The following is a 26,242-nucleotide window of genomic DNA, read 5'->3' as shown; positions in this document are numbered from 1 at the left end:
AAATGTTGTTATAAGAACTTCCTTCAGGATCGCAAAAGGAAACATGGATCAGAAGAGAAATATTTTGACAGTAAAAAAAATCACCATAAATCACCTATCTAACAGCGGGCTTGCTTCTCCCTTATTTGAAAGGGGCTTTCGGATGAGATTGGTAAATATATAACAGGTCCCTCCTTTGTCCCCCAGAATCCACATACTTTTAATTAGCGGGAGAATTGAGGTTACTAACACCTATCACTCTGCAATGTCTGAGAGGAAACTTCAACCATTGTTAGCTCAAGATCGGGCATTGTCCTGGAGAATAAAAGGATCCCCAGGTGGCATTAAGAGAATCACTTGAGTCTCTGTAGATGGGAGCCACCATAGAACAAAGGCAAAAGATATATTTCAGCAATCTTTTCCTTAGTTCTCTCATCTGGACAATACTGAGATGAATGAAAGTCTTTGAAGGTTTCTTTTAGAAAGCAGAGAGAAATACAGGCAGATTTGCTGTCCAAATACAGACTTGGCTTGCTGTGATAAGACAGGCTCCTGTGAATGTCTTTGTGCCCCCAAATTGAAAATAAACAGAGATGGGAATAGTTATTATCTACTATCCTGAACTCTCCCTTTCCTACGGTCTATAACAATGTTGCAGAATCCTAGATCAGGGTGCAATCACTAGCGGTGAGAATTTCAGGAGTCTGAGAGCCTAAAGAGCCTAAAGAAACTCCATACCAACTGACTTGGCAATTTGAGGAAGGATGCATAATTTCCCGGGGAGCACAGAGGTGGAATATTAGGAGTTCCAGCACCAAATGCAGAGTCGCTGTGGGGAGTGGTATGGTGGTTACACTTATTCTTAATATTCAATTCTGCTCCAGTAGAACATGGTACCCAGGAGAACCCAAAACTAGAATACAAAGGAAAAGAAAAATAAATAAGGAATTGTTTTAGAAACATCTGGTACTTGCGGAAAAATGATACGAGGTTCGTTCAGGCTTAGGTGACACTGGATTTTTAAGAATGATCTTGCCTTAAGCATCATCACGGGGGCAGAGGTGACTCTGAGTCCATCCTGTCACACAGTGAACCAATATTTTCCCAAATGACCAATGCATGATGTTCTAGAATCACGAATGGGTAAAAAATTTATGCAAACTGCAAGACAAACCAATGTAATGTATTTTAATGTAACAGAGTCCTAAAAGTTCTTTGATGAAGTTTCAGATTTCATATTGCAACTAACCTTTAAGAAACTACTACTTAGCAAGTTTTGTGTAGTACCAAAGGAGAATATTCACAATTATTTTTAGATAAGCTACCAAAACACTTCTGTTTTTTCAACTACATATCAGTGTGTAGGATGGATTTCTTTCAAATCCTTCAACCTAAGCAACATATTATAACAGATTATATGAAGAGGAAATATGAGAAGCCAGCTGTCTTCTATTAAAGCCAGACATTGAAGAGATTTTCAAAAATGTAAAAAACAAAAAAAAAAAACTGCCACTTTTCTCATATCTTTTTGTTTGGGAAAATAGTCACTTTTTTCCCACAGAAATATATTGTTAATAGTAACGTAATTAGTTTGTTATTGTTATTTTATATGAATTAACACGTATTCTTAAAAATTCTGTGTTAATTTCCAACGGGGTAAATATCAATAGATACAGCCCTCCATAGACAAAAGCTTTCTGGAGTCCTCAGTAATATTTGAGAGAGTGTAATTGTAAAAGAGTTCTGAAACCAAAAGTTTGGGACTGCTTCCTGAATGCAATGGCTCTTAATCCTGACAACAAGTTAGAATCATCTGGAAAATTAAAAAAAAAAAGACCTGGGTCCTGCATCTAGATTAACTGAAATCTGAATCTCAGAGGTTGGGGTTCAGGTATGCTTTTGTCCCCCAAGCTCCCCCATGAGGTTTAAACGTGCATTCAGGGCTGAGACCTACCATTCTACCCTCTTGCTGCATGTGCATCACATAAAGTGGTCAGAAGGACAAGGTGAGACTGGTGAAGGCAGCTCTTTGGAAGGAGGGAGGCAGGTTAGAGGAGGCATCTAGAGAGATGACAGTCTTTGATATCTACTTGAAATTAATTTATGAGATCTGGAGAGATGGAGGAGCACACAAGTGCATCCCAGTCAGCCAGAGAAGGATCTGGTTGTTGGGGAAGTTCACGCCCTACCTCCCGAGGGAATCCACTGTCCTTGCCCTGGTGCCAGCAGCGTCCTGACTAGCCTTCAGGTCTGAGCTTTCGTTTCGAGTCAGTCTAGTGTGCTTGGGTTAACCAGGGGCAATCTCAAGGTCTCTCCTTATCACTATCCTCCCAGAAATGAAACATGTGATGGGAAATACTCACAGTCCAACAGAGAATGGCAAATCCAAACCACGCAACCCCCCAGGCGTGTCGGTTCATTGGTCCAGAGATCAGTTCATAGCAGCCCTGGAGGAGTGGGCGATTCCATATCCACATGAAAGGGACCAGAAAAAAGATGTAAGAGATGGGTGGGAAGCTGATTTGAATCAATGCCACTCCAAAATCCAGTTTAACATAACCAGGCTATTTCTACATTCCTGTGGACAACTAGGTATTAACTGTGCTGTACTGAAGAAATAGGAATAATCCTGATGAAGAACTATTCTGTATCATATTTATTTGTGTTTTTTCATTCAATCTAACTAACCGAGGTGCTGCTATTTTAGCATAACATTTTTCTCATATTGAATATGTGGCAATGTAAAGTATTCTTAATAAAATTCGAGTTTCTTTCCTCTCTCCAAAGATTTTATTGGTGATTTGTTTGAGGGCAGGGTCACTTTTTGATTTGTTTTCCAATAAAAGTGCTTCCAGTTAGTGAAAATTAGAGGCTTTATTTTTTAATCATTAAAGGAACTCCTATACCATGCTTTCTAAATTCTCATTTGACATCATATTTCAACATATCTTTATAGGATTCTAGAAGAGCCACGGGGTGCGTGCGAGAGAGTGAATCATTCTTTATTCATCGACTCATTCATCCATGCATGCCATAATCTGGTAAGTTTTATACGTAGCACATTCTGTTCTAGTCTCTATGCAAAGTACTGGAGTGATACACACGTATAGGGCTAGACCTGCCATCTGAGCGACGTCCACTAAAGCCCTTGGAATCACAGGAATGCCTAGGAGATGCCATGACCAGGCTGGTTTTATGAACACTGGGATCCAGAGAGAAATGTCTTAGAAAGGCTGACCTTGAAGTTTAGGCCCCTCCCAGGGTCTCCAGGTAGCCACTTGAAGTTCTATCCTTTCTAACCCTGCCCCAGTCCCTGGTTCATCCACTTGCATGTCCTGCCTTTGCTATATACGCCTTGATCTCTCCCCCATTTACACCTCTCCATCTACCTGACTCCCCCACTCACCTAGATGCTCAAATGAAAAATCTTGGAATTATCCTTAACTGTTTTTCTCTTAAGCAAACCCTTTTGAGTTTAAAATATATCTCAAATCCAAACACTTATTACTTCCTGCTACCGCCTTGGTCCACCACGGCCTCACTTCAGGATTCCTACGATCGCCTCCTGGCTGGTTCCCCTGAGGCCCGAGTCCACCCACGGTGCCCTACTAGTCTTCGTACAGTGCCAGAGGGATCCTTGTAAAACATGTCAGATCACTTCACCTTCCTGCCCAAAACCCACTGAAAGTTTCCCACCACCCTTAATATGAAATTCTAAGTCTTCACAATGGCTACGAGGTGCTGTATGATATGGCCCTGCCTCTCTCTGTGACCCCAGCCGCCACCAGAGGAGGTTGTTTCACTGCAAAGCTAATGAGCTTGGGCTCAGGGCTGCTTACTTGCAAGACCATTTCAAAGTCCTGTACCTAGTTTTGCATGTGTAGTTTAAACTGTTTTTCCTGAGGAGAACCCCCCCGCACACACAAATCTGGTAAGCTTCAGGCCCTACAAAATCTAGATTCATGCTTGCCTCCTACTCTTCCTTCACTTGTTCCAGCCTTGCCATATGGATTGCCTGGATGTTCCTCCAAAAAGCTAAGGGCCTCCACCTCAGGGTCTTTGCACTCGCTGCTTCCTCTTTTCAGAACTCTCTTCTTCAATCTTTTTTAAGTGAGGGTCTCCTTTCCTCACTTAATTCAGAACTCTGTGCAAATATCATCTTAATAAAGCCTTTCCTGACAACCATAGAGAAAAATACCTTTCCCCCCATCATTTTCTATATCCCGCTTTATTTCTGCTCATGGCACTTATCACTACCTGGAATTTATTGTGTATTGGTTTGGTAACTTGTTTGTGGTCTGTCTCCCATACTACAGTGCAAGCTCTACGAGGGCAGGGATTTTATCTTGTTCATTGTTGAATCTCTAGAACTTAGAACAAGTGCCTGGCACAAAGCAGGCACCTGATTAGGATGAATGGAATGTGATAAGAAGTAATAATTACAACGATATTATTTGTGACACACTTGATGGTTCACAAACACTCCTATATCCATCACTCATTTGATCCCCCTGACAATCCTGGGAAGTGGTCATTTGTCCAATAATATGTATAAAAACCCACTTATGCCAGGTGCCAGGCACTGGGCTGGGCATTCAGCTGTGACAAAGCAGAAATGGGTGTTGCCCTCATGAAGCTCACAGACAAAAGCCCCAGTTTTTCACCTCTTCTCATTTAGTGCCTTTCATGATGCTTTTTTCTCATTGTAGTGGTGCTTACCTTGATCTTCCTTAGTTCCATCATAATGCTCTTGAGGTGTAGTGATCAGAATTTGCACACAGCATTTTGGGGGCAGATGAACCATGATGTAAGAACATATATATTTGCGTCTGACATGCTATGTGACATTTGGTGGGTTTCTATTATTACTACCCTTGTGACAACTTCCCTAATTTTGTTAGCCTTTCTTTGTGCATTGCAGATCTCGCAAAGCTACAATGTGGATGTGAAAAAGAGTCATTCACCTCTTCATTTGCCCACCCACCAAACATTTATTGATGCCTGCTTTGTGCCAGGCATTATGCTAAGTACTGAAGATACAGAATTGAAGGATGCATGGTCCTCAAGGAGACTCATAGAAAAAATAGGCTTGCAAACAAATAATTATATTTCAAGGTATCAGCTGCAATAATAGAAGTAAAGTATATGAGGTACTGGGGTGGCATACTTTGCTTTGTGGAAAAGGATTGTTATAGGAGAATTAGCAGGACCTGTAACTCGGAGAGAATGGTGGCGTGTGGGAATCTGGGAGACCAGGGTAGGGAGAAGCAGGAAGGATGAGTAGATAAGAGATTACGTCGGGGTGAAGAATGAGTGAGACTGAGAAAGTGGGAGCACAGGGAGTCAGGGACAGAGAGGAATTTCAAGATGCAGGAATTTGGTGTGGGAGTACTGCTCAGTGACATGACTTTGTAGTTGCGGTATAGCGAGTGGGTAGAGGAGGCGGTAAGGCCAAGGACTGTTAGGGAGGGTGTGACAAAAGTGTCCCTCATTACTAGAATGTTCTGTGTGTGAGGGAAAATAGTGTGGCTGTGAAATAAACCAATCATCTGATGGCAAACATCCTTTTTGGTCTCTTCCAAAGATATGATACAGTTTGTATGGAATTACAATCCAATCAAGATACGTCTGCATGGACTGGTTCCAAGGTTGAAGTGTTAAAAGCAGTTTATTATTCCTCAGAGTGATCATTATATTGCATATTGTGATTATAGGCAATAAATTTAATTTTTTTAGCAGTCTGAATATAACTAATTAAAATGATACCAAAACAATGTTGCTAAAAGGCTAAATGAGGGTTGCTCTGAACAACTCTGCAAAATAATCTACATCACTCCCATGTCCTTTTCCAGATTAATACAACCAATCCTAGTCTAGGCACCCTTCCAGGGGTGGCACGATGACCAGCAGTGCCGTGTCGTTCATTCTGAAAATGCATTTTGTATTATTTCCTGCCAGACCAAAGAGTCTGGCATTTCTCAATTATTTAATGTACTGGCACACAACTAGCTTTCCTCAAAGTGGTAATGCACAGCAGTGTAAGCATTTCTGAGGCTGACTTCAAGTGTGTGAGGATTCTCTTCAGGGCTTTTTGGGATTATTACCAAGTTCTTTCTTGGCTTAGAGTCTGGGCCCTGGAGCCAGGCTGCTAGCATTTGAATCCTGACTCTTCCACTTACCAGCTGCATGACCTTGGGCAAGGCAATTATTAGCATCTCTGTATCTCAGTTCCTCTTCTGTAAAATTAGGATCAAAGTGGCACTACCCACTGAGCCTTAAATGAATTAATATCTGTATGGTACTTGGAGCAGTGTCTGGCATTTGATAAGTACTCAGTTGATGTTTGTTTTCATGATCATCATATCATTCTCATCAGGCTGGAAACACTTTTTCAAAAACCACTTGTATGTGAATTAGCTTCTACCCAAATCACCAATCTAATATTTTATTAAGACTATCCTACATTACCACTGAATGAGGCAGGTGGGTGTATCATTACTGCATCTACCCTCAGCAGTTGCCATTGCTTTGGAACTGGCAAAACATTCCTTTTGTATATCATCCCTTTCAATTTACATTTTGCAAAAATAGAGCAAATCTTTGTTTGATATAAATATTTTTCAAAATACTAATTCTATACATTATACAAATAGTGTTCATTTAAACAAAATTGGATTCTGCTATTGCAATTCTCACGTTCTGTTCATTTATTAAAATGTAAATTTTCCCAGATCAGCCCTAGATTAGCACTTAACATTTTACTAACAGAGAAGGAAATAGTTAACATGAGGTTTAGGAAAAAGGATGCAGAATTCCTTAGTGAGAGACTATTACCTACAGTTAACCAGTATTTTCTTCATAAAGAGCAGAAAAACCTTCTGGCAGGTCTTGGGAGAAGCAAGGACTCACCTGATTGTGATAGTATCCAGGTACCCCTAGTTTGCAGGCCTCCAGGTTGAGAGGTTCTTTAAGGTTGTTCATAACACAGCACTGACGAGGCCAGGGGTAGTCGGCATCGTTATTCTCAGTCCGGAAGGCAGAGGTGTATTTCTGCCAGTCTGATGGTCCATTTACACCACAGCAATTGTCCTGTCAGCACATGAGAGAAACAAAATTCTCTTCCATAATCCTTGCTAGAGCCACCAAGGTGGTAACTGAGACTTTATGGAGAAAGAAGATATGGAAATTATACCGTATCTTATGTTTACTAAAAATCCCCTATTGAGAGCTGAAGGTGTTTTTAAGGTATTACATTGTAGAGTTTGCAAAATACTTTTACATTTATTACCTTACTAGCCATTAATGAGCTCTGTAGCCTTTGACGAGTTAAACTTTCTAAGCCTCATTTTCCTTCACTGAATTGGGACAAATATAGTACCTACCTCACAGAACTGTGTGAGGAATAAATTAGTTAATACATTTAACACGTTTAGCACAATGCCTGGCCCATAGTAAACCCTTAAAAAATGTTAATCATTATTAGTACTAATATCTTGATACAATAATGTGAGAGAGTTATAATTATGCTCATGTTACATATGAGCAAATTGAGAATCAGAAAATTAAAATTTTTGTGGTGAAGAAATTATGAGTAATTCTTCTTGTTTTACTTTTCTGTATTTTTAACATCTTCTGGAGCAATTATGTATTATTTTTATAATGGGGGAAAATAAACTGGAAAAAATAACCAAAACCCAGTGGCACATGGTTATGCCTCTACATAGGAAAGGAAGATCACTTAACACCTAGCTCATATTACTCTGGATAGAATTGAGGATAGAGGATAAAACACAATTCACATCACTTTCCTTCCATTTTATAAATTCTGCTAAAATGTTTCAAGGGAAGAAATAAAAACTATGGCATCTCTCAACTTTTAAGATAAATATATTCAGCAAACTTGGTGATAAAGCAACTATCTTAAAAGCATGTCCTGTTTTGCCACTGGATTATGGAAAATATCTCACCAAAGAAAATAATCATTCTGTAATTTGACCTGAGCATTTTGGGGGGAAATGGTTAAGTTTGAACCAGACTTATTTCAGACTGGGCTTTAAAAAGTTGGTAAGTGGATTTTCAAATGTGTGAGCATTCACATTTTCATTTGAAAAGCTTAGTTCTTTGCTAACATAGTGGGAAAAAAAATACTTGACTTAGAAGAGTGATAGGAAGTGAAAAAGTGGCCAATAGATTGGAGGTCCTAATCGGCTAAGAAACTATAGAACAGGAATATTAGACTAAATGAAGGAAATTTTAGAAGATAGAGGGTAAAGAGAGAGTTCAAAGAAGGGGTGGAGGCTATAAGGGGGTTTGCTGATGATGGACTGGGAAACATAGGTGGTTGGGTGGGGAGGGGGTCGGCGGGGCGGTGGGAGAGTTGGGTCACACGAGGGCTTATGCAGGGATAAGAATTCACATACTTACGGCAGTGTAGGGGTGAGAGTGGGTATTCTGAAAGACTTGTACTTTTGATGGTATTTGGGGTAAATGCGGATATAAGGTTACGATTGCCAGTTAGAGAAAAACAGGTGATCAAATCAAGTCATAGCCTCTGGTCCCTAACAGGACTAGCCCACAGGTGTGAAAAGGTACTAAACAAGCAAAACAGACAATAATTGCCACTTGAGTTCATTGTGGGGTGGAGGCAACATTTTTTTAATGTAAGTGATGCTTGAGTTCTAAGAGGCAGAGTGTGTGATTAATCTAAATTTCTTACCAATGTCATTACTCCTATAAATGGAAGCTAACCAACATCATGGCTTAAAATAAAATATAGATCTAGGGATCCCACTGAGTCATGTGTACACCCCCTAGTCCCTGCCAGTAAATGAGAGGAATAGAGGAACTTGCCTATGTCAAGTCTCTTTGTGAAGGAAGCCCCCTTGGAGGCAGTGGTCCCCACACTTTAACTTCATTCCTAACCATCCATATGCCCTTGGATACTGGTTTAGGTACCAAATGGCATCTCCCCAGGACTGCAGGCATTACCTGGAGCATGAGCCTGTCCCAGGTCTTGGTGACTCCATTGTTTTTCCACTGGTCATCATTGTTTGGAGGACTGTTGTTTTGGTACCTCTCCAGCATCTGCTTCAGGAAGAGGTTGGGTGTGAGCTATTATGGGAGGAGGCAACACAAGAGGAAGAGTTAGCCCAGTAATCCTCAAGGAGGCGAAGTGATTTGCTCGGCATGTTGCTGGGGGCCGTTAACATTGTCTCCTGGAGTAAAACTGAGCTCAGAGTCACTGAGTAGGGCTGGGGGTGGGAGTAAGGCTGCTCTGGGTGGCCGAAGTCCCCCTTGTAGGGAGAAGACCCCCATCTCCAAAGAAATTCCAATGAGATAAGGCTAGACAGGCATTGTGTGGTGGCCTAGGCCAGGGAATGGAAAAAAGGAGAGAAAGCAGGATGCCGAATGGGAGGATGTCTCAGATGTGGTGGATTACTGCTCATCCCAGTGGAAGGCCAGTGGCTGCGGCAGAGTAGTGAAGAGCATGGCGGTGCAAGCTTGGGCCCTGGGAATCACACGGCCTGGATTCAGGATTCCACTTTCACTTACCAGCTGCATAGCCTTGGACAAGTTACTTTATTTTTTAAGTCTTATTTTATTTTTATCTATAAAATGAATACCTATTCCATAGGGTTACTATGAGGAGAAAAATTATATATTTATTATTAATGTGCATATTACAATGCCTGGTATAGGGTAAGGGCTTAATATGTGTCAGTTATTACAGTGTTATGATGGTAGTGATGATTCATATGGTCATTTCTGCTCTGCCTTTTGAGGTTGTACTCACAAAGTCTCGTTGTGTTGCTGCTGTGATACAAGATGCCACTTCAAAGCCATATACAATAAACATCAGAATGAAATACTGGAAGGGAAACAAATGGAATACAAGAATTACATCTACCTCCAAAGAGAGTTTTTTGTTTTGTTTTGTTTTGTTTTTACAAATAACTGTTATGTTTTCTGCAGCACATTCACCTAAATATAATTATCTGATCATTTACATAATTATTCAACAAACCCTCGATCAGCTGCTTAGAGCCAGACTTGGTGCTAGGTGCTAATCAGATCAACTCTTCTCCTTTCCCCGGAGAACAAACGACTATTGAATACAAAGCTTTCTCAGTTCAGTACCCTGCATTTCCATTTTAACTGGGAAAAACAGACAAGAGAATGAACTGGTGTGTGTGTGTATGTGTGTGTGTGTTCGTCCAATGGCTGGCAAGAGAATCAGTGTATCACACACTATGTAGAGCCTCATAACTCCCCTCTCATTGGGAGACATTTTCTTTATGGTTTACTAAGAATTGAGGATTACCGAGGTCAAAGATGAATAGGGCTGCGTTTAATATCCGTCTTCCCTCTTGGCAGCGCCCAGTCTTATCAGAGAGGAGCAGGCAGCCTCCAGGTGCACAGCTCTTCGCCGGCATCTTCTCTCACTCACTCCCACTCCAGTTGCATCAGGTCAGTTGAGTGAAACAGCGCATAGTGTGTTTTGTTGCTGTGTGTGTGTGTGTGTGTGTGTGTGTGGTAGGTTGCGCATGCACACGTGATGGCTCCACAACACACTGCCCCTGTTTACGGCTTGCAAATATCTGAAGGACAAATGTTCTCCGAAGCTAGGACGGGGACTATATGCAAGAGTCCTGTCTCTGCTGTCCTCAGCCTTGCACAGACGCTTACGGTGCTTGGGTTCTTCCGCGGAAGGGGCGCTGCGCCGGTGTTAGCGGAGGAGCGCAGGGCAAACGGTTCTCCCTGCCTGGGCAGGGGCGGTTCTCAGAGCGGCACCCTCTGCTGCCCTAACCCTTCCGCCCAGAAAAAGGCTTTGGCTACTGTTAACTCTCAGTTAACAGCAGGAGCCCGTTCAGAGGCCTCATAACATTGCCCCCCGCTGTATTAGCGGCTGCCTTGCTCTTTGTCGAGAGCTTTGCTGGCTCCCTTTAAAGAGGCTCAGAAGCCCCTTAGAGACGCTCCAGAAAGGAGGCACAGGGTGTAGGTGTGCTCTCCTCCAGCCGCGTGGAGGGCGCGCTGCTCTGTCTCTTTGCCAGGCATGGTGAAGGATGTTCCCGGCTGTGCGAGACACACGTGACTGGCCCAGAGTGAGACTGGGATGCAGCTGAAGCTCGTCTCTAAGGACACCTGCCCCTTCTTTACCTTTCCCTGCATTCCTTAACCCCACCCTGAAAAAAGTGGGTTCTTTTGCCCTGGAACTAACTCACACTAAAGACCCAGAGAATGTAAACATTCTGCATTCCCTAGGTACCAGGATGATGTTAGTTCACAGGAAAAGCCAACCAACAAGCACCTTAGCTTGCTGGACTCGTTCTGTGAAGGTGGAACTCAGGTCCTGCAGCCTTTGGCTAGGAGAGTTATTTCAGGTAGGGAGTGGGGATGGGGCCCCGTCACAGGGCGAGGAACTGCTGTCCTGAGCACGGGGGAAGGGAGTAGAAGTTTAGACCCAACACCGAGGGTTCTTAGCCCGGCTGGCTGCAAATTTGCTCCCATCTGCAAAGGCAGGGCACAACCTGCTGTCTGAGGTTTGGGGCAGAAGCCCCCCTATGGGTGCACAGAGTTAGAGCTTCCACAGGCAGGTGGGAGCTGCAGCCGTTCTCTACATGTTGCCCATCAAGGGTTTCTAGGGTCCCTAAAAAGCAGAGTGAGTGCATGAAATGGGAGGTGTAGGCCATCCCACAACATCCTCAGCCTTGAGCTCAAAAAATGTCTACAAAAGCTCTTGCTTTCTCTTAAAAATTCGTGCATATTTTGTGATTTATATCCTAATATATCAACACTTGATTACTATTAAAACAATATTTTAAACTACTTACTCTTAAGAGAAAAAGTCTAATTATCGAGTTCTCACTGTCTCTCCTTTGGCCTGTGTAGCTCCTGGCTGTATCTGTTGGGCCCATGCAGACACCAGTCAGAGAAGCAAAGATCTGGAAAATACTCAACAGGTGACCCCCAGGTGTCTCCCCTTCAGCTTCTCTGTGCTGGACTCTTCTGGACTTCCAATAGAGGAGAGCATCTTTGACCCCACTTGGATGATCTTCACTGCAGGGAGGGTCTTCCCCTCTACTCCCTCCTCACCTGGCACTCTGTGCTCCCACCTACCCCACTGAAAACCAAAGCACTGTGCTCAGGGAAGAAGAAACAATCCATCAAAATTGGTCCAGGAGAGAAATGTAGAGAGTTTTAAGGTCTTACCACCAGAAGAAGTTTCCTGTTGGACTTCATGATGCCTACAATGCCCAGGACAGACAGGCAGAAGAGGCAGATGCCGACAAACATGCCAATCCAGGCTGCCCCATAGATGTCATCATTGTCAGTGGCTTCAAGCAGCGGGTAGAGGCTGTGTTGGTCAGATACAAAGAAGATGCACTCTGCAGTCAGGGCGATGCCGCACATCTGGGGGCAGAGGGGGTTCTGTCAGGCTGGAGGCCATGAGAGCAGCACTGAGAAAAGGATAGAGGAGTAGGGGCGTGGTGGAAAGAGAGACTAACTCTGTCCCCTGCATAGGCTTTAAGCAACTGACTTAAACTCCTCATTGCCAGGAAATCAAACAGCTCCTTCCATCCTACGTGTTGCTTTCATGCCTCCTTCTACATTTCGCTCTATCTTCTCGCTCTTTGGGAGGAGACCCAGACAATTTCAGACCATCTATAAAACCCCTGGGGCATGAACCACTCAAACAATGACTTCTTGTACAAAGATAATCTCTCACTCCCATTCCCACTGCCCAAATTCCTGGATTGTAATATTTAAACTGGTCCTGGTCATGTTCTCTGTGCCAGAGAGCCATGGAGCATTAGAGCTGGAAGGAACCTTGGTGGTTATCTTTCCTGCCCCCTGGATTTCATAGATGAAGGATCTTGGCCCTGAAAGGCAATGACCTGTCCAGAGTCACACAGAGTCATAGTCAGGGCTGGGCCCAGAGCCAGCGATCCTGACTCCTAAGTGCTCTCACCACACTGTGCCCACGCAGCCTGGCCTCTGAGTTACTCTTACATCCCAGTACTGGCGCACAATGTGACCAGCACAGGAAGATGCAAACGTCTGTCCCCAACAAACAACAGTGGAGGCTGTGGAAATCAAACCAAGGAGGGATAGGAAAGACACACCAAAGCGTGTGTGTTGAGAGTGCTTGGACGCTGACTATGGTTAGCATGGCTGCTTTTAGATTCTTGTGTTTTAAAGTTGGGAGGGAAATCTCTCTTTTCTTTCCCCACATGGTCTTTTGATATATTACATAGTTATATAGGATTATTTATATAGTTAACTTCTAGTTAGCATTTTTTACTAACACACTCCTTAAAAGGAAGAAAAGACGTAGGGAACCAGTCATTATATCATTATTTCCCTTTAAACTCTCACTTCCGATTGATCTAAAATCATAATTACAGGAAGAGCAGAATTTCCTAGAAAACACTCATTACTTACACCAATAATCACATTTCCAAAAATCAGCAGGCCCTGGAAGCAACGAACGGTGGAGTCCTCTTTGGCCATCTTCACGGTTTCCCACAAGCTGAGGACACAGCTGAGAACATCACAGCCCGTTAGGAGCAGGGGAGCAGGGGATACAGACTGCTGCTGCAAGTTCCATAGCAGAACTAAGTCACACCACTGTGCACTGCCTTCTCGTGTTCCAGAGCACCCAGACCAAGTCATGTGATCATTTAGCCATGGATTAAGATTGGTTATTCGGTTCAGTGATCACAGTAATTTTATAAAGGAGAAAAAAAAAGTAAAGCCAGCCTGAGTCTGATCACCAACTTTCAGGAGTTCTTTAGGGTATGGAACATACAGACTGCATCCTTCTGAGTGATGAACTGAGGCCCCATAGTCACCGAGGGCAGACCGGAGGTGGTGATGAAGCACACTGAAGGTCCCTGGTATGGCTCTTCCTGCCCTTGGTCACGGCAAACTGAAGCCCAAAGGATAAACCTATGGGCAGAGTGGGCAACTGGTTCCCATACGGACTCTGGGCAGCGGTTAAAACCCATCATTTTCAGAATGTATTGTTATCTTCAAATATAGTTGGCAAATTAAAAATACCCTGTCATGTAAGGGGGGGGCGAGGAGAGAAAGAGGGGCTAACATTAGTTCCTTCTCTGTGCCACTCTAGTAGGTAATTTACATACACACATGTCATTCTCATAACCTAATTAGGTAGAAGAAGAAAAAGGGTGAGAAGGCTCCAGTTTGCAGATGAGGCAACTGAAGCTTAAATTGGTAAATTAAGTTCCCTGGGGTCATACAACCAGTAAGCGGAAGAGCTGGGCTGGAGGCCTTGGTCTGCATGACTCCAGAGCCCAAGTGCTTCTCCCCAGCCCATGCTGGCTCCCAGAAATTATTTACAAGGCTTAGCGCTGTGTCTGGCACTTTAAAAAGTGGGTCTCTCCCTCCCTGAGGATTCTCTGGAAGAAATACAGGGTAAGTGTTTGGGTGAATTATTTTGGCCTTTGCACTTGAATTACCTTGAGATAAGCCATCCACATCTCTCAATGTTTTGCTAATTAAATTAATTAACTATCCACTTCATGCACTCAGGCTCTAAATCAAAATGTGTTATATGACACAACTTGCATTTTGAGGGATACAAAGATATGTAAGAGAGATTGTTGTATTCTAGAATTTCAGGCTTTAGTAGGGAAGCTGTGTTCCCAAATCATTAGAATGCGTCTAATAAGACCCTAAGTATCGTGGGAGTTCTGAGGAGGGAAGAGGTAAGGCATGCAGAGTATATATGGTTTTGATGGGTCAAGAAGAGGTGGGTGGGAGTGGGAGGAAGATGGGGGTGACATTCCAGGTAAAAGGAAAGGAAAGGTCAGGGAGTAGAGGCTTAGAAGAGCGAGGAGCCCAGGAGATAACAAACTAGCCAGTTTGGCGGAAGTCCCGGTTTGCGTGGGAGGGAAGCCTTCTATTGGACTCAGACCTTGCTAAATTGTAACTTCATTGTTACACTCTAAAGTAAGTATTCACAACCTTCCAAGTAATCTTAAACATCTCTAAATATTTTCCCTTACCTGTTCACCTGGGCAGTGGTGGGAACTGGAGTTGAAATTTATGAGTGTTTTCTGGCCCGGAACTGGGCACATGGTGTACTCCATCAGTGTTTGCCAAGTGAATAGAAGAAACGGGGCCACTGTTACAAGATCCCTCTGCGTAGCTTCTGCTTAGAAATGCCATTCATTTCTTTCCGCTTGGAAATGTCACTTCAGGCTTAGAAATGTCATTCATTCTTTCCCGAGATTGTTGCACACTAGACGGAGTGGAGCCCGAGCGCCCCGAAGGAGTTAATGCACAACCTCCCCCAAAGGGGAGCCTTACTCACATAGCTGGATCAGCCACTTTATAAAGTTCCTCACTGGAATGCACAGATATCGCTCCTGACCAGTTGGGTTACTGTCTAAACTAGAGACACAGATAAATAGACCATGAAAGGTAGAAGTTCAGACAACACAAGTAGATAGAGAGAGTAAAGGGCAAAAGAGGCCAAAAGCAGCCCCATTATCACCCAGTACCAATTAGGACCCATTTGCAGATAGCAGCCTATTTATGGTCATTAGCTGGGCTTAAAGAACAGAAAGAGGACAATTTGTTCTTTCAAGGAATTTAAAGTGTGATTGTAGCAACATGGATGCACAGCAAAAATGACTGTACACCGTAGAATAAAGGAGGAAAGTAGGGCTATGGAGAAAAAGGAAGAAGGCAGGTAGGTCACCAAAGAAAGAGGGCTTTATTTGTCCAGAAGGAGCTGACAGGACCTTGAACAAGAGGGCTGGCCCCAGTGACCCAAATATATCCCGTAAGGATGCATACTTTCCCAAAGATGACTCTGCCACACAGAGTTTTAAAAAAGGGGAAGAGACATATGAATACTCTGTGGGAGAATTGCAAGTCAGAATTAGGGTGGGGAAATGCAGACCAGAGTGGGAAAAAAGGAAGGAGACAGGTGGGAACTTGGTTTGAGGAAAAAGGAGAGTAAAGTGAAGAAATCTAGACAAGCATGAGGTAGGAGATGCCAGAGAGGGGCATCTGATTTAGGAAGGCAGGACTGTGGATGGGCACGGAATGCTGACGTGGCTGCTCACTAGATGTTTCTCCTTTTCCACTACGCGTTCCTTCTCCTTCTCCTTCAGCGGTGCGTAATAACTTAGATAATGGCACAAAATAAAGTGATGGTGAAAGCTGTCATTTCATGTCCTCAGCACATGCTGGCACTCTGTGTTCATCCTCTCAACAGACCTGAGAGATGGGTATTTTTACCAAAATCTGTACTGGTTTCTTATTGCTGTTATAACAGATTACCACAAACTTAGTGACTTCAAACAACACACGGAATTATCTTACAGTTCTGGTGGTCAGAAGCATGAAATGAGTCCCATGGGGCTAAAATCCAGGTGTCAGCAGAGCTGCCCTCCTACTGGAGGATCTAGGGGAGAATCTGTTTTCTTGCCATTTTGCAGATGCAGAAAATGAGGCTTAATGAGATTAATTGCTTTGCCCAAGGCACAATTTTAGAAAATGCGAAAGCGGAGACTCAAACCCAGATCATTTAGTTAACGCTGCAGTTTGTAAAGACCTGCCATATGGCTAATACTTTCAGTAGAAAAAGAAACACCTGGCTTGTTTCCTCGCCAACTCTGGAGCAGAGAGAGTAGGTACCACTTTTCCCTGCTCAGGTGATCCTGCCTTTGCAAAGGTCAGAATCACTGGGCCTCTCTTCACTCACTTCTCTAAGTTCTTGCCTCCTTAGCCCCTCAACACTGCACTCATACTTGCACATTTGCCCCAAACCCAGAGCTGCACCCACACGTTGTTCCAGAAAATCTGTCTAGATGTATCCCAGACCTGCAGCTTTCTCACCCACCCCTTGGGAACAAAATTCTTAGAAGAGGTGCAAACGTGCAGGTCAATGTGAGAGCCAGCATTTCATAGCCTCTCCTCGGCCGCTTGTAGTTGACTAGGTTGTTGTCTAGAAGACCTAAAATATTTATTGCATCCCCCAAACAGCCACAAATGTCAAGAGGGGTGGCAGTTAGACAGCCAAGTGTAGGCTTCTGGCAGCTCGCAGGGTGGTCTACTGGCTGGGGTCTAACAGTGAGCACACCGGACTTGGTGTTAGAAAGCCAAGGTTCAAACCCAGTCTTGCCCAGTCCTTATGGTGTAAACTTGGGCAATGCCACTCAGTGTCTATTTCCTCATTTATAAAATGGGTAGAACACAACTTGTTGATGGGATTGTTGTGATCACTGAGATAAAAGATGTCGAAGTGATTGGTAAACACCAAGATTATTTACAAGCATAAGAAATTATGAATAATAACTAGAGGAATATTTAGGAAGGGCAGGCTATTGGGCTGTGGCTTTGCTTTATGTACCAGTGACCCCTGGGGCCTAGGAGGGAGGTTTTAATGGTTACTGATACCACAGCCAAAGGCGTCTAGGTTGAGGTGAAGCAGCCTCTTTCACCTCCCTCCTGCTCCCTACTCAAGGGCTGCTCTGTTGGAGGGTGCTAAAAGCCTTACCCATCTCCCATCTGTGCCCCTTTTTATTTTCCATGGAAGGATTCATTGGCCGGGGGAGGGGGGGGAAGCTCTTTGGGAGAGGGAAAAAAGCTTCCCAATTGTGCTTGGGGTATGGCCAGAGTCAGGTATCAAACAGCAGGTCCCTATGGCAGGGGCCCTCTGCACATTGCACCAGCATTCCTGAATAGTTCACACCGCCATTGGGCCTCATCCCTAGGCTTTGGCCAGCTCTGGAGCCTCTGGTCCAGACTATGAGGTGATGCAGAGATGACCCTTGAGGTTCCCCTCTGTACTGGGGCTGCTTCCCCCCGACACAGAAATCACTCAGGGAGTACTCTGCTCTGCCCCCCTTGTGCGTTCTTTCCTCCTGGTATCAACCTATGAAGGGCTTCCTGCACTTTACTGCAAGAGTCTCCAAGGCAGAAGGCGGCCCTGGGGCCCTGTTTTATTTGTCTTTTTCAGTCCAAAGTGGCACAGCGCTTTACATGTGGTAGGCACTCAATAAATTATTTTACTCAGTAAAAAGGCAGATGAAGTAAATTTTAAAAATGTGTATTTGAATGAGAAGAATATATGAGTGAATTATTTGCCTAGACCTTTATTGCAGAACAGGTTAGAGTATGGTGAAGTACAAAGAGCATGGACTTTGGACAAATCTAGGTTTGAATCTTAGCTCCACCACTTAGAAATTTTGTGGCCTTTGGTAATTAATCTTGTAGAGCTTTATCTCTAAATGGGTATTGTAATACTTAACTAAAAGGGTTACAATGAAAATTACATGAGAACATGTGTGAAGTTCTAACACAATATTAGTTACCCAACCAATATTCATTTTCTTTACCTTTGCCTCAGTTTCTTGAAGCAGACAGACCAGAACAAATAGTGAATGATGAAGGCACCTAAAACTAGCGCTTTAATTTTGTTTTAAAACAGAGCCACATTGGGACTGTAAATTGGTGCAGCCACTGTGGAAAGGTTTCTCAAAAAACTGAAAATAGAACTACCATATGACACAGCAATTTCACTCCTGGGTATATATCTGAAAAAAAAGCCCCACTAATTCAAAAAGGTACATGCACCTCAATGTTCACAGCAGCATTATTTACAATCGCCGAGATATGGAAGCAACCTAAGTGTCCATCAACAGATGAACAGATAAAGACGTGGTATATATATACAATAGAATACTACTCAGCCATAAAAAAAGGATAGAATTTTGCCATTTGCAATGACATGAATGGACTTGGAGGGTATTATGCCAAGTGAAATAAGTCAGACAGAGGAAGACAAATACTGTATGATGGGACTTCCCTGGTGGTGCAGTGGTTAAGAATCCGCTACCAATGCAGGGGACACGGGTTCGAGCCCTGGTCCAGGAAGATCCCACATGCCGCGGAGCAAGTAAGCCCGTGTGCCACAACTACTGAGCCTGTGCTCTAGAGCCCGTGAGCCACAACTACTGAGCCCACGTGCCACAACTACTGAAGCCGCGCCTAGAGCCCGTACTCCGCAACAAGAGAAGCCACCGCAATGAGAAGCCCGCACACCGTAGCGAAGAGTAGCGCCCGCTCGCCGCAACTAGAGAAAGCCCGTGCACAGCAACGGAGACCCAATGCAGCCAAAAATAAATAAATAAATTAATTAATTAAAAAAATACTGTATGATATCACTTATATATGGAATCTAAAAAAATAAAACAGACTAGTGAATATAACAAATAAGATGCAAACTCACAGACATACAGAGAACACACTAATGGTTACCAGTGGGGAGGGGAAGGAGAAGGGGCACGATAGGGTTTGGGGACTAGGAGGTGCAAACTATTAGGTATAAAATAAGCTACAAGGAGATATTGTATAATACGGGGAATATAGCCAATATTTTATAACTATAAATGGAGTACACCCTTTAAAATTGTGAATCACTATATTGTCCACATGTAACTTATATAATGTACATCAAGTATACTTCAATTAAAAGAAAAAAAAAACCAGAGCTACATTTTCAAAGGAAATATGGAAATATGATTTCAATATGAAACTCTCACATATAAACTCAGATCAAAATCTGGCTGAAAAAAGAGCCAGGAGCCTGAGACTCCCAGAGCTTCCCTTCTTCAGCTCTAAACTTCCTAACTACAGGGCTAGCCCCAGAGTGATTGGAAACTACTATTTCTAGACCTAATAGACAAGAAAAATGTAGGCAGATCACTAAGCTCAGAAGGCAGTTACCCAAGAGGTCAGAAGGCGCTCAAGGGTGAAGTTGGAAAACCCTGGTCAAATTGTGTAGGTTGATATTACATAGTCTCTCAATGGAAAATTTTGGAAAGGCTCCTGGAAAACTGGGGCAAGTGAGTTGACTTCCATAGTAAACCAGCTGGAGGAATCTCTAGGAGGGGTTGTGTTCCTGATACACTTAAAGGAAAGGCAACGTGATTTCTATGAAAGGAAAGGATCAGACCTGGCTAATCACTTGGGGTTCTTTGAAGGCTATTAAATGCCTGTGCACAAGGACACACGAATAAACTTATTTAGGTTGAAAAAAGATAAATTCTGACAAAGTTCCCCACTGATGGCTATTAAAAAAAAAAGATATTATGAATTTGTTGACCTTTCCAGAGAGGACAGGCATGGAGAGAGACCAAAAGAGAGGGACAAATGGGCTCTTTTCTACATACAGAATATACACTGTGGTGGTCTCTGGGGCCTGGAGTAGTTGTGCCTTAAGAAGTTAATAACTTCTTGGGACTTCTCTGGTGGCGCAGTGGTTAAGAATCCGCTGGCCAATGCAGGGAACACGGGTTCGATCCCTGGTCCGGGAAGATCCCACATGCCGCGGAGCAACTAAGCCCGTGCACCTCAACTACTGAGCCTGCACTCTAGAGCCCACGAGCCACAACTACTGAGCCTGCACGCTACAACTACTGAAGCCCGCGCGCCTAGAGCCTGTGCTCCACAACAAGAGAAGCCACCGCAATGAGAAGCATGCACACTGCAACGAAGACCCCGGTGCTCCCTACAGCCTCAGTTCAAAGGAGAGCCCTCCAGAGCCCCTGCTCCACCACAGGCTCAGCCATAGGCTCCTTTTTGCTTCCTGGTGCTGGATGGCTTTGCTTGTCCACCCATTCTCTCCTGCTAACCAATCTCTCCAAATCCAAATTTCTCCTCTCCTACTCTGTTGTGCTTAAATTTGAGAACTTTTTGGCTTTTCAGCTCTTAGAGACAGACTAATGACTTCCCTTTCCCTGTATCTACAGTATTTGTCCAGACCCAATCATTTTGTTCTCTTTCTGGCCCATGGAGGGGAGGCTGGACAACCAAAGAGATAAAGCACAAACTCCTTGGCCTATATTCCATCAGTACCAACCAGGCTCCAAATGGCCAGCTACTTACCTTCCTCTGCTCCTCTGAGTGGTCTCTCATTTCTTCTTCTTGAACTCTTTACCACCTTCTGAAGCTCAGCTAAAAAACGTTTTCTTTCCCCAACTACCTTTGTCCAGAATTATCCTTCCTTCTCTACCTACCTCTCTTGCCCCAAGCAAACAGCTCTCCAAGGGAGCCCACACTGGGTCCTGTTTGGTGGATGTGTGTGTGTGTGTGTGTGTGTGTATGTGTATGTGTGCGTGTGTGGCTTTTCTTCCCTACTGGCCTCTGCCACGTCAGTCTAACCTGGCACCTCATTACCGTTTTTCTTTTTCTTTCTTTTTTTGTTACTTCTTTTCTTTACCCAAGTTTGTTAATAAGTTAATTCTGAACCCGCAAAGGAATAGATTGCTGTACATTTTAAAGAGTCATTTGACAAATAATTGCAGTAAAGAAACAAAAATTATAAACTTCAAATTACTTGATGAGTGACACACTTAAAAGTCAGTGACTACACTCCTAGTAGTTTTTGTCTTACTGAGAAGGTATGTGATTAGGGAGAAATTAAGATGTCATTTATCCCAGGGCCATTATTGACCATGTGCCCTTTCATAGCATGATTGAATATCAGCTCTGGCTGCAAACCGAGAGGCTTCATAGTCAGCTCCGTCATGGTGCAGACAAGGAAACCAAAGCTCTGGAAGGGAAAGTGACTTGTTCAAGATCATCGATGTGTCATTTTCAGGGTCAAGATTTCAGTCCTGATCTCCTGACTCTTAAACCAGGCCTTTGTGTTGAATTTGTTGCTGATCTTTCTTCTTTTTAAGGAAGGGAGATACCACCTCCCTTTATGTTTCTTTAAAATTAAGAGATACCCCCAATGCCCTGCCCTTTTTCCTTACAAGTTTAGCCAGAAGGGGAGTCACATAAACAAAGTTGACAAGGTGAGAACCTTCTACCCTCAACCTCCATTCAAAGTGTTCCTCACTCTTTACTCTAATTTCCAAATTCCCACAACTCAAGAATCACTCCTTTGCTCCTGGTTAAAATGCAAATACATATAAAAGAGGCACCGTGAGCCTCATGAGCCATCAATGTCAATGCCTCATTGTGAATGATTTTAGTAGAAACCGTTCTTGCATTTCCAAAGGGAGAGGGAAGACACCCTGAGAGGGAAAGAGGCCTGAGGAGAGAGAAGAGACGAACAGATGAACTTCCTAACCCATGATTTGGGGGCTTGGGGCTGTGAGTAGAGACTGACTCCTGATAATATGGTGTATCTGCCCTTCCCCCCTTCCTTTTTAGCCCCCAGTATGGATGAGCTTTTCAAATATGGGGTTTACTGAAACTTTCCTGTGTTATTCCAAAGCAGTGCTTCCCTCATATATATTTGATTTTTTTCTTTTTCTTTTTTTTTTGGTTGTTGTTATTTGGGAGGGCTAGTAAGGAAGTGGATGAGATGGGGTGAATTTTAAAAAATGGGATTGGTAGCGGGCAGAGGATGGAGTAGCAGCTGTCCCCCTTCAGAGACGACATTGACCCTGCCTGAAAGTGCACAGTTCACCTCAAAATGTTTTCCACACACAGGAATAGCCCCTGTGAGCCCCACCCTGTGGAAGACTGCCCAGTGGCCTGGCCCCATGATGATTTATTCAAATTGCACAACATCCAGGGAGTTCCTTTGCTCTGAGGAGTACAGATTTTTGAAAGGCTGGAGTTTTCTTTATGTATTTTTCTTGTGTCTTCATTCAGTTTGTTTTCTTCTAAAAATTATTCATCCCTACAGCGTTGATGTTTCCAGACACATTGAATAGGTCTAAACACCATTGCTCACTAAACAAACCAATTTTCAAAGCAGGAGAAAAAGAAGTGAGACTCAGCCATCAAGCATGAGATCATGTTTTCAAGTTCATTACCTCTTTTCCTCACCCAAGTTTGTTGGACCAGAGAACACACAAACCACACCTCACACTTTAGCTCCTATTAGTGAAATTTGGATTGACAAAAGAAAAAAAAAAAAAAAGGAGAAATAGGAGAGGATGAAACAGATAATAGGCTATTGCCTTAGCCCAGATTCTGAAACCCAGAACAAGATTAGACACTTGTATGACTCAGAGATGGGGATAAAGATGGCTGTGGAGATTAGATCAGGGCAATTGCTGGTCTGCTTACACTTAGGGTATGATGAGGCTGTGGGAATGCTGAAAGGAGGAGCTTTTTCCCACGGCCGTGACCCCCATGGCCCACAGCATCTATTAGTTTTTCTTGCTTTACAGCTCTAAACCTGCTCTGACCAATGTGGTGACTAGTAGAGGCTTGTAGCTATTTAAATTCAAATTAATTCAATTAAATAAAATAAAAAATTCAATCCTTGAGTTGCACTAGCCACATTTCAAGTGCTCAGTGGCCAGATGTAGAACATTTCCGTCTTTGTAGAGTTCTATGAGACAGCACTGCTTTAGATCCCTGATGCTTGCTGTGCTGGGCTGAGTCACTCACCCACCTGAAGTCATGGACTAAGATGTAAGCAGTGGCTCAGGCATTCTCAGCCAAGTGAGCACCTCGGGTGTGGGCAATGCCAGTGGGATGCCCAGCCCCAGGGCAGGAGTACCATGGAGATTCCTTGGGGGAGGTGAGATTAAGGCACCTCCTCATGAATTTGGTCTCTGCCCCAGTTAGGGAACAGTGACGCATCAGGGGTGTGGGTAGCCTTCATGGCCATGAGGCTCAGATTTCAGCATCAAGGGGAAGCATATTCTAGGGCTGATCAGTGTTTGCTCTTCGTAAGAATGTAAGCAGGAGAGGTCAAAAGAAATTCTGAGTGTTCATTTGTTTTTCTTGACTAGATGATGTCTAAGATCCCCTGTGTACTTACAAGTCTATGATTCTTTCCAGATAGTTAAAAAAAATATAGGTGAGTTGATTTTTAAGCCCATTGTTGCAAAAAGCAAAAACAGTCTGTTGTAGTAGAAAGAAAAATAAGAAAATTTTCTCCTCATTGAGAAAGATTAATTTAAAAAAAGCCAAACATTTTTTTACAAGGTTTGAAAACTATACAACCCAAGTTATATATATAACTGAAAAAAATATATATATAAAATCTAAGTGAGTTCTTTCTTCTTATGCTTGGCGATTCTATTCAGGCAAAAGTGATCAATAAACATTATCTTTAATTTAAAAAAAGACATTAAAATTCATAAAAATTCAAAATGTCATAAATATCTTTAAAGCTAGTTATAAGTGGGGTTTTAAGCTCATAAACATAAACATAAAATGATACTATTATTATTTGAAACTTAACCTGTATTACGTGTAGAAATGTTGTTAGAATGAAAAAATACAACCTGCAAGTCCTGGTGGAAACACCAACTGGTGAAGAGTAAAAATAAGTTATGTAAAAATAACATTGTGTAGATAAAAGCTAATTCGTTGACCTATTTCAACATTTATTAAGCAGAACTGTTTGCCGAGAAGAAACATAAGTAAATTGCCTCACAAATCCCATTACGAGTAGACAGGACCAAATGATTTCTGACAAGAAGATTAGGAAACTTTCTCTCTGCTAGGCTAATTTTCCTTTTGCTTTTTTAACTCTACATGGAAACTGGAGGTCCTCAAAGGTGCCAGTCTATCTGAGATTTAATCAGGAGATAGAGGTTTTCCCAGGGTTCTTGGATTTTTCTTGGTCTTTCTGTGAAGAGGTGGAAATGTGAGGTGGAAATCAGGATGGGTGAATAACACCCCCTGGAAGAACTTTATCTCAGTTCTGAGAACCGGACAATATTAAAGGAGTTAAGAAAGCAGTTTGTACAGTTTAAAGAGAACAGAACAGTCACAATATCCTAAATTACAAAAAATGACAGACTCTGTTCATCAGGAAATGAACTTCTTCCCCTCTCCCTTTCAGACAGCTCGCTCGCCTCCCAGGAAAGCAAGCCAACCCCTAGGAGTGCAGTTCTCTTCCCTGCCCAGTGGAATGGGTCTACTCACCTGCCCTCTCCTCCTCCTCCTCCTCCTCCTGGTACTGGGCCGGCCCACTCTGCACACTGCTCTGGCCCGAGGTGCTTTTCTACCCTGTTCCAATCCTTTGAACCACTGGGACGAAGGAAGGGTGGTCTGTGATTGGGAGGAGGCATCTCACGTGGGCTGAGCCCGATGCTGCCTGAGCCTGCCTCTCTGAGGCCGGAAGTAACAGGAAACTCAGCCAGTAGATTTCTGCTACTTTGGAATGTGTGACTCTGACAGATGGAAGCACCTTCTGGATTCCTTGTAGGTCTGGGCTTCCTTGAACACACACTAAGGGCTTTTGTTTTGATTTTGATTTGATTTGTTTCTATTAGTGTGATTTAATGCTTAATTCTGCTCTTGTGCATTAAAAGGCCTATCCACTGTCCCAATTCTTCACAGTCATGCTGGTACACATTTATGTGTCCAGGGTCATGTCTAATTTCAGTTTCTATATCTTGCAGACTCTACATTTCCGGGGATAGTACTTGCCCAAGTAAATGCTCCCACTGAGTTGGTCCAAAGACTAATAAGGGGCAAGAGATCTGGAAGCAAAGAGATTGCGAGATAGAGAGAGGGCTCAAGTAATCATCTGATGTTATTCAATTAATTTCTCCCCTCCCTCTCTTCCCTTCCTTTTTCTTTCCTTCTTCCCTCTGGAGCCGCCATGTGTCATAACAGCACTAACAACGTCTAAACAAAACAAACATTTCTTTCAATGGCTGCATAACACATCACGGATATGTGCATCACAGTGTATTTAGCCTGGCATGAGCCATGGTTCCTGGCAGTAATGTCAGGATTTACTGAGTGCCTTAATCAATAGACTTCGGGAGTTCTCATGGGTCAGGACCATCCCTGTAAGAGGTTAGGTTTTTCAGGAACCGACTCTGAGACAGAGTACAGTGTGCAGTATATTTATTAGCGAGTAAACACCCATGGAAGGAAGAGGGAAGAAATAGGACTGGGCAGAGAGGGAAGTAGAGCTGCCATGCAGGGGGGACAGCCCCAGGAAACTCTAGAGGAAGATGCCCTATCACAGTCGCTCTGCCTTGGGGCCCTCTATAATCAGTCCTTAGATGTGGGTTGACCTGGGAAGGTGCTTGTAGCTAAAGCAATCCCTGAAGGGGGCTGGTAGTGGAGGCTGGAGATGCCAGTACTCCCAGCAGCTGGGCAGCATGTTCCCCCTTGAGGGGGCCTGCATGGGGCATCTCTGTGTCCATCACATGCCTTATTCCTCCTCAGCTCTGCAGGGCCTGGTTAGAGATAGCAAAATTCACACAGTGGAATCCTATGCAATTGTGATGAAAAAAATGAAGCCACAGAAGAATACTTCATGAGCAGCTGCATCCCATGGGAA

The 26,242-nt window shown here is 43.4% G+C and overlaps 1 protein-coding gene across 2 annotated transcripts; it reads right to left on the bottom strand.

The window, feature by feature from the left end:
* UPK1B (uroplakin 1B) lies at positions 1–24,969 on the bottom strand. 2 transcript variants are annotated; one of them, XM_061193127.1, is made up of 8 exons: positions 24,868–24,969; positions 13,423–13,575; positions 12,190–12,390; positions 9,773–9,847; positions 8,968–9,090; positions 6,889–7,068; positions 2,343–2,426; positions 1–892 (listed from the first exon to the last, which is right to left on the bottom strand). In XM_061193127.1, exons 2-8 carry the CDS (start codon positions 13,489–13,491, stop codon positions 842–844), a joined length of 783 nt encoding a protein of 260 aa, XP_061049110.1. In that variant the 5' UTR covers positions 13,492–13,575; positions 24,868–24,969; the 3' UTR covers positions 1–841. The 2 variants fall into 2 exon arrangements, with proteins under 2 accessions (XP_061049110.1, XP_061049109.1); XM_061193126.1 differs by having other exon boundaries at positions 13,423–13,522.
* Positions 24,970–26,242: the final 1,273 nt, after the last annotated feature.

The sequence above is a fragment of the Eubalaena glacialis genome, chromosome 6 (assembly GCF_028564815.1).
Source record: "Eubalaena glacialis isolate mEubGla1 chromosome 6, mEubGla1.1.hap2.+ XY, whole genome shotgun sequence".
In the NCBI taxonomy this organism is placed as follows: Eukaryota; Metazoa; Chordata; class Mammalia; order Artiodactyla; family Balaenidae; genus Eubalaena; species Eubalaena glacialis.
The sequence above is the reverse complement of the archived record's forward strand: the minus strand, read 5'-3'. Positions and strand labels throughout refer to the sequence as shown.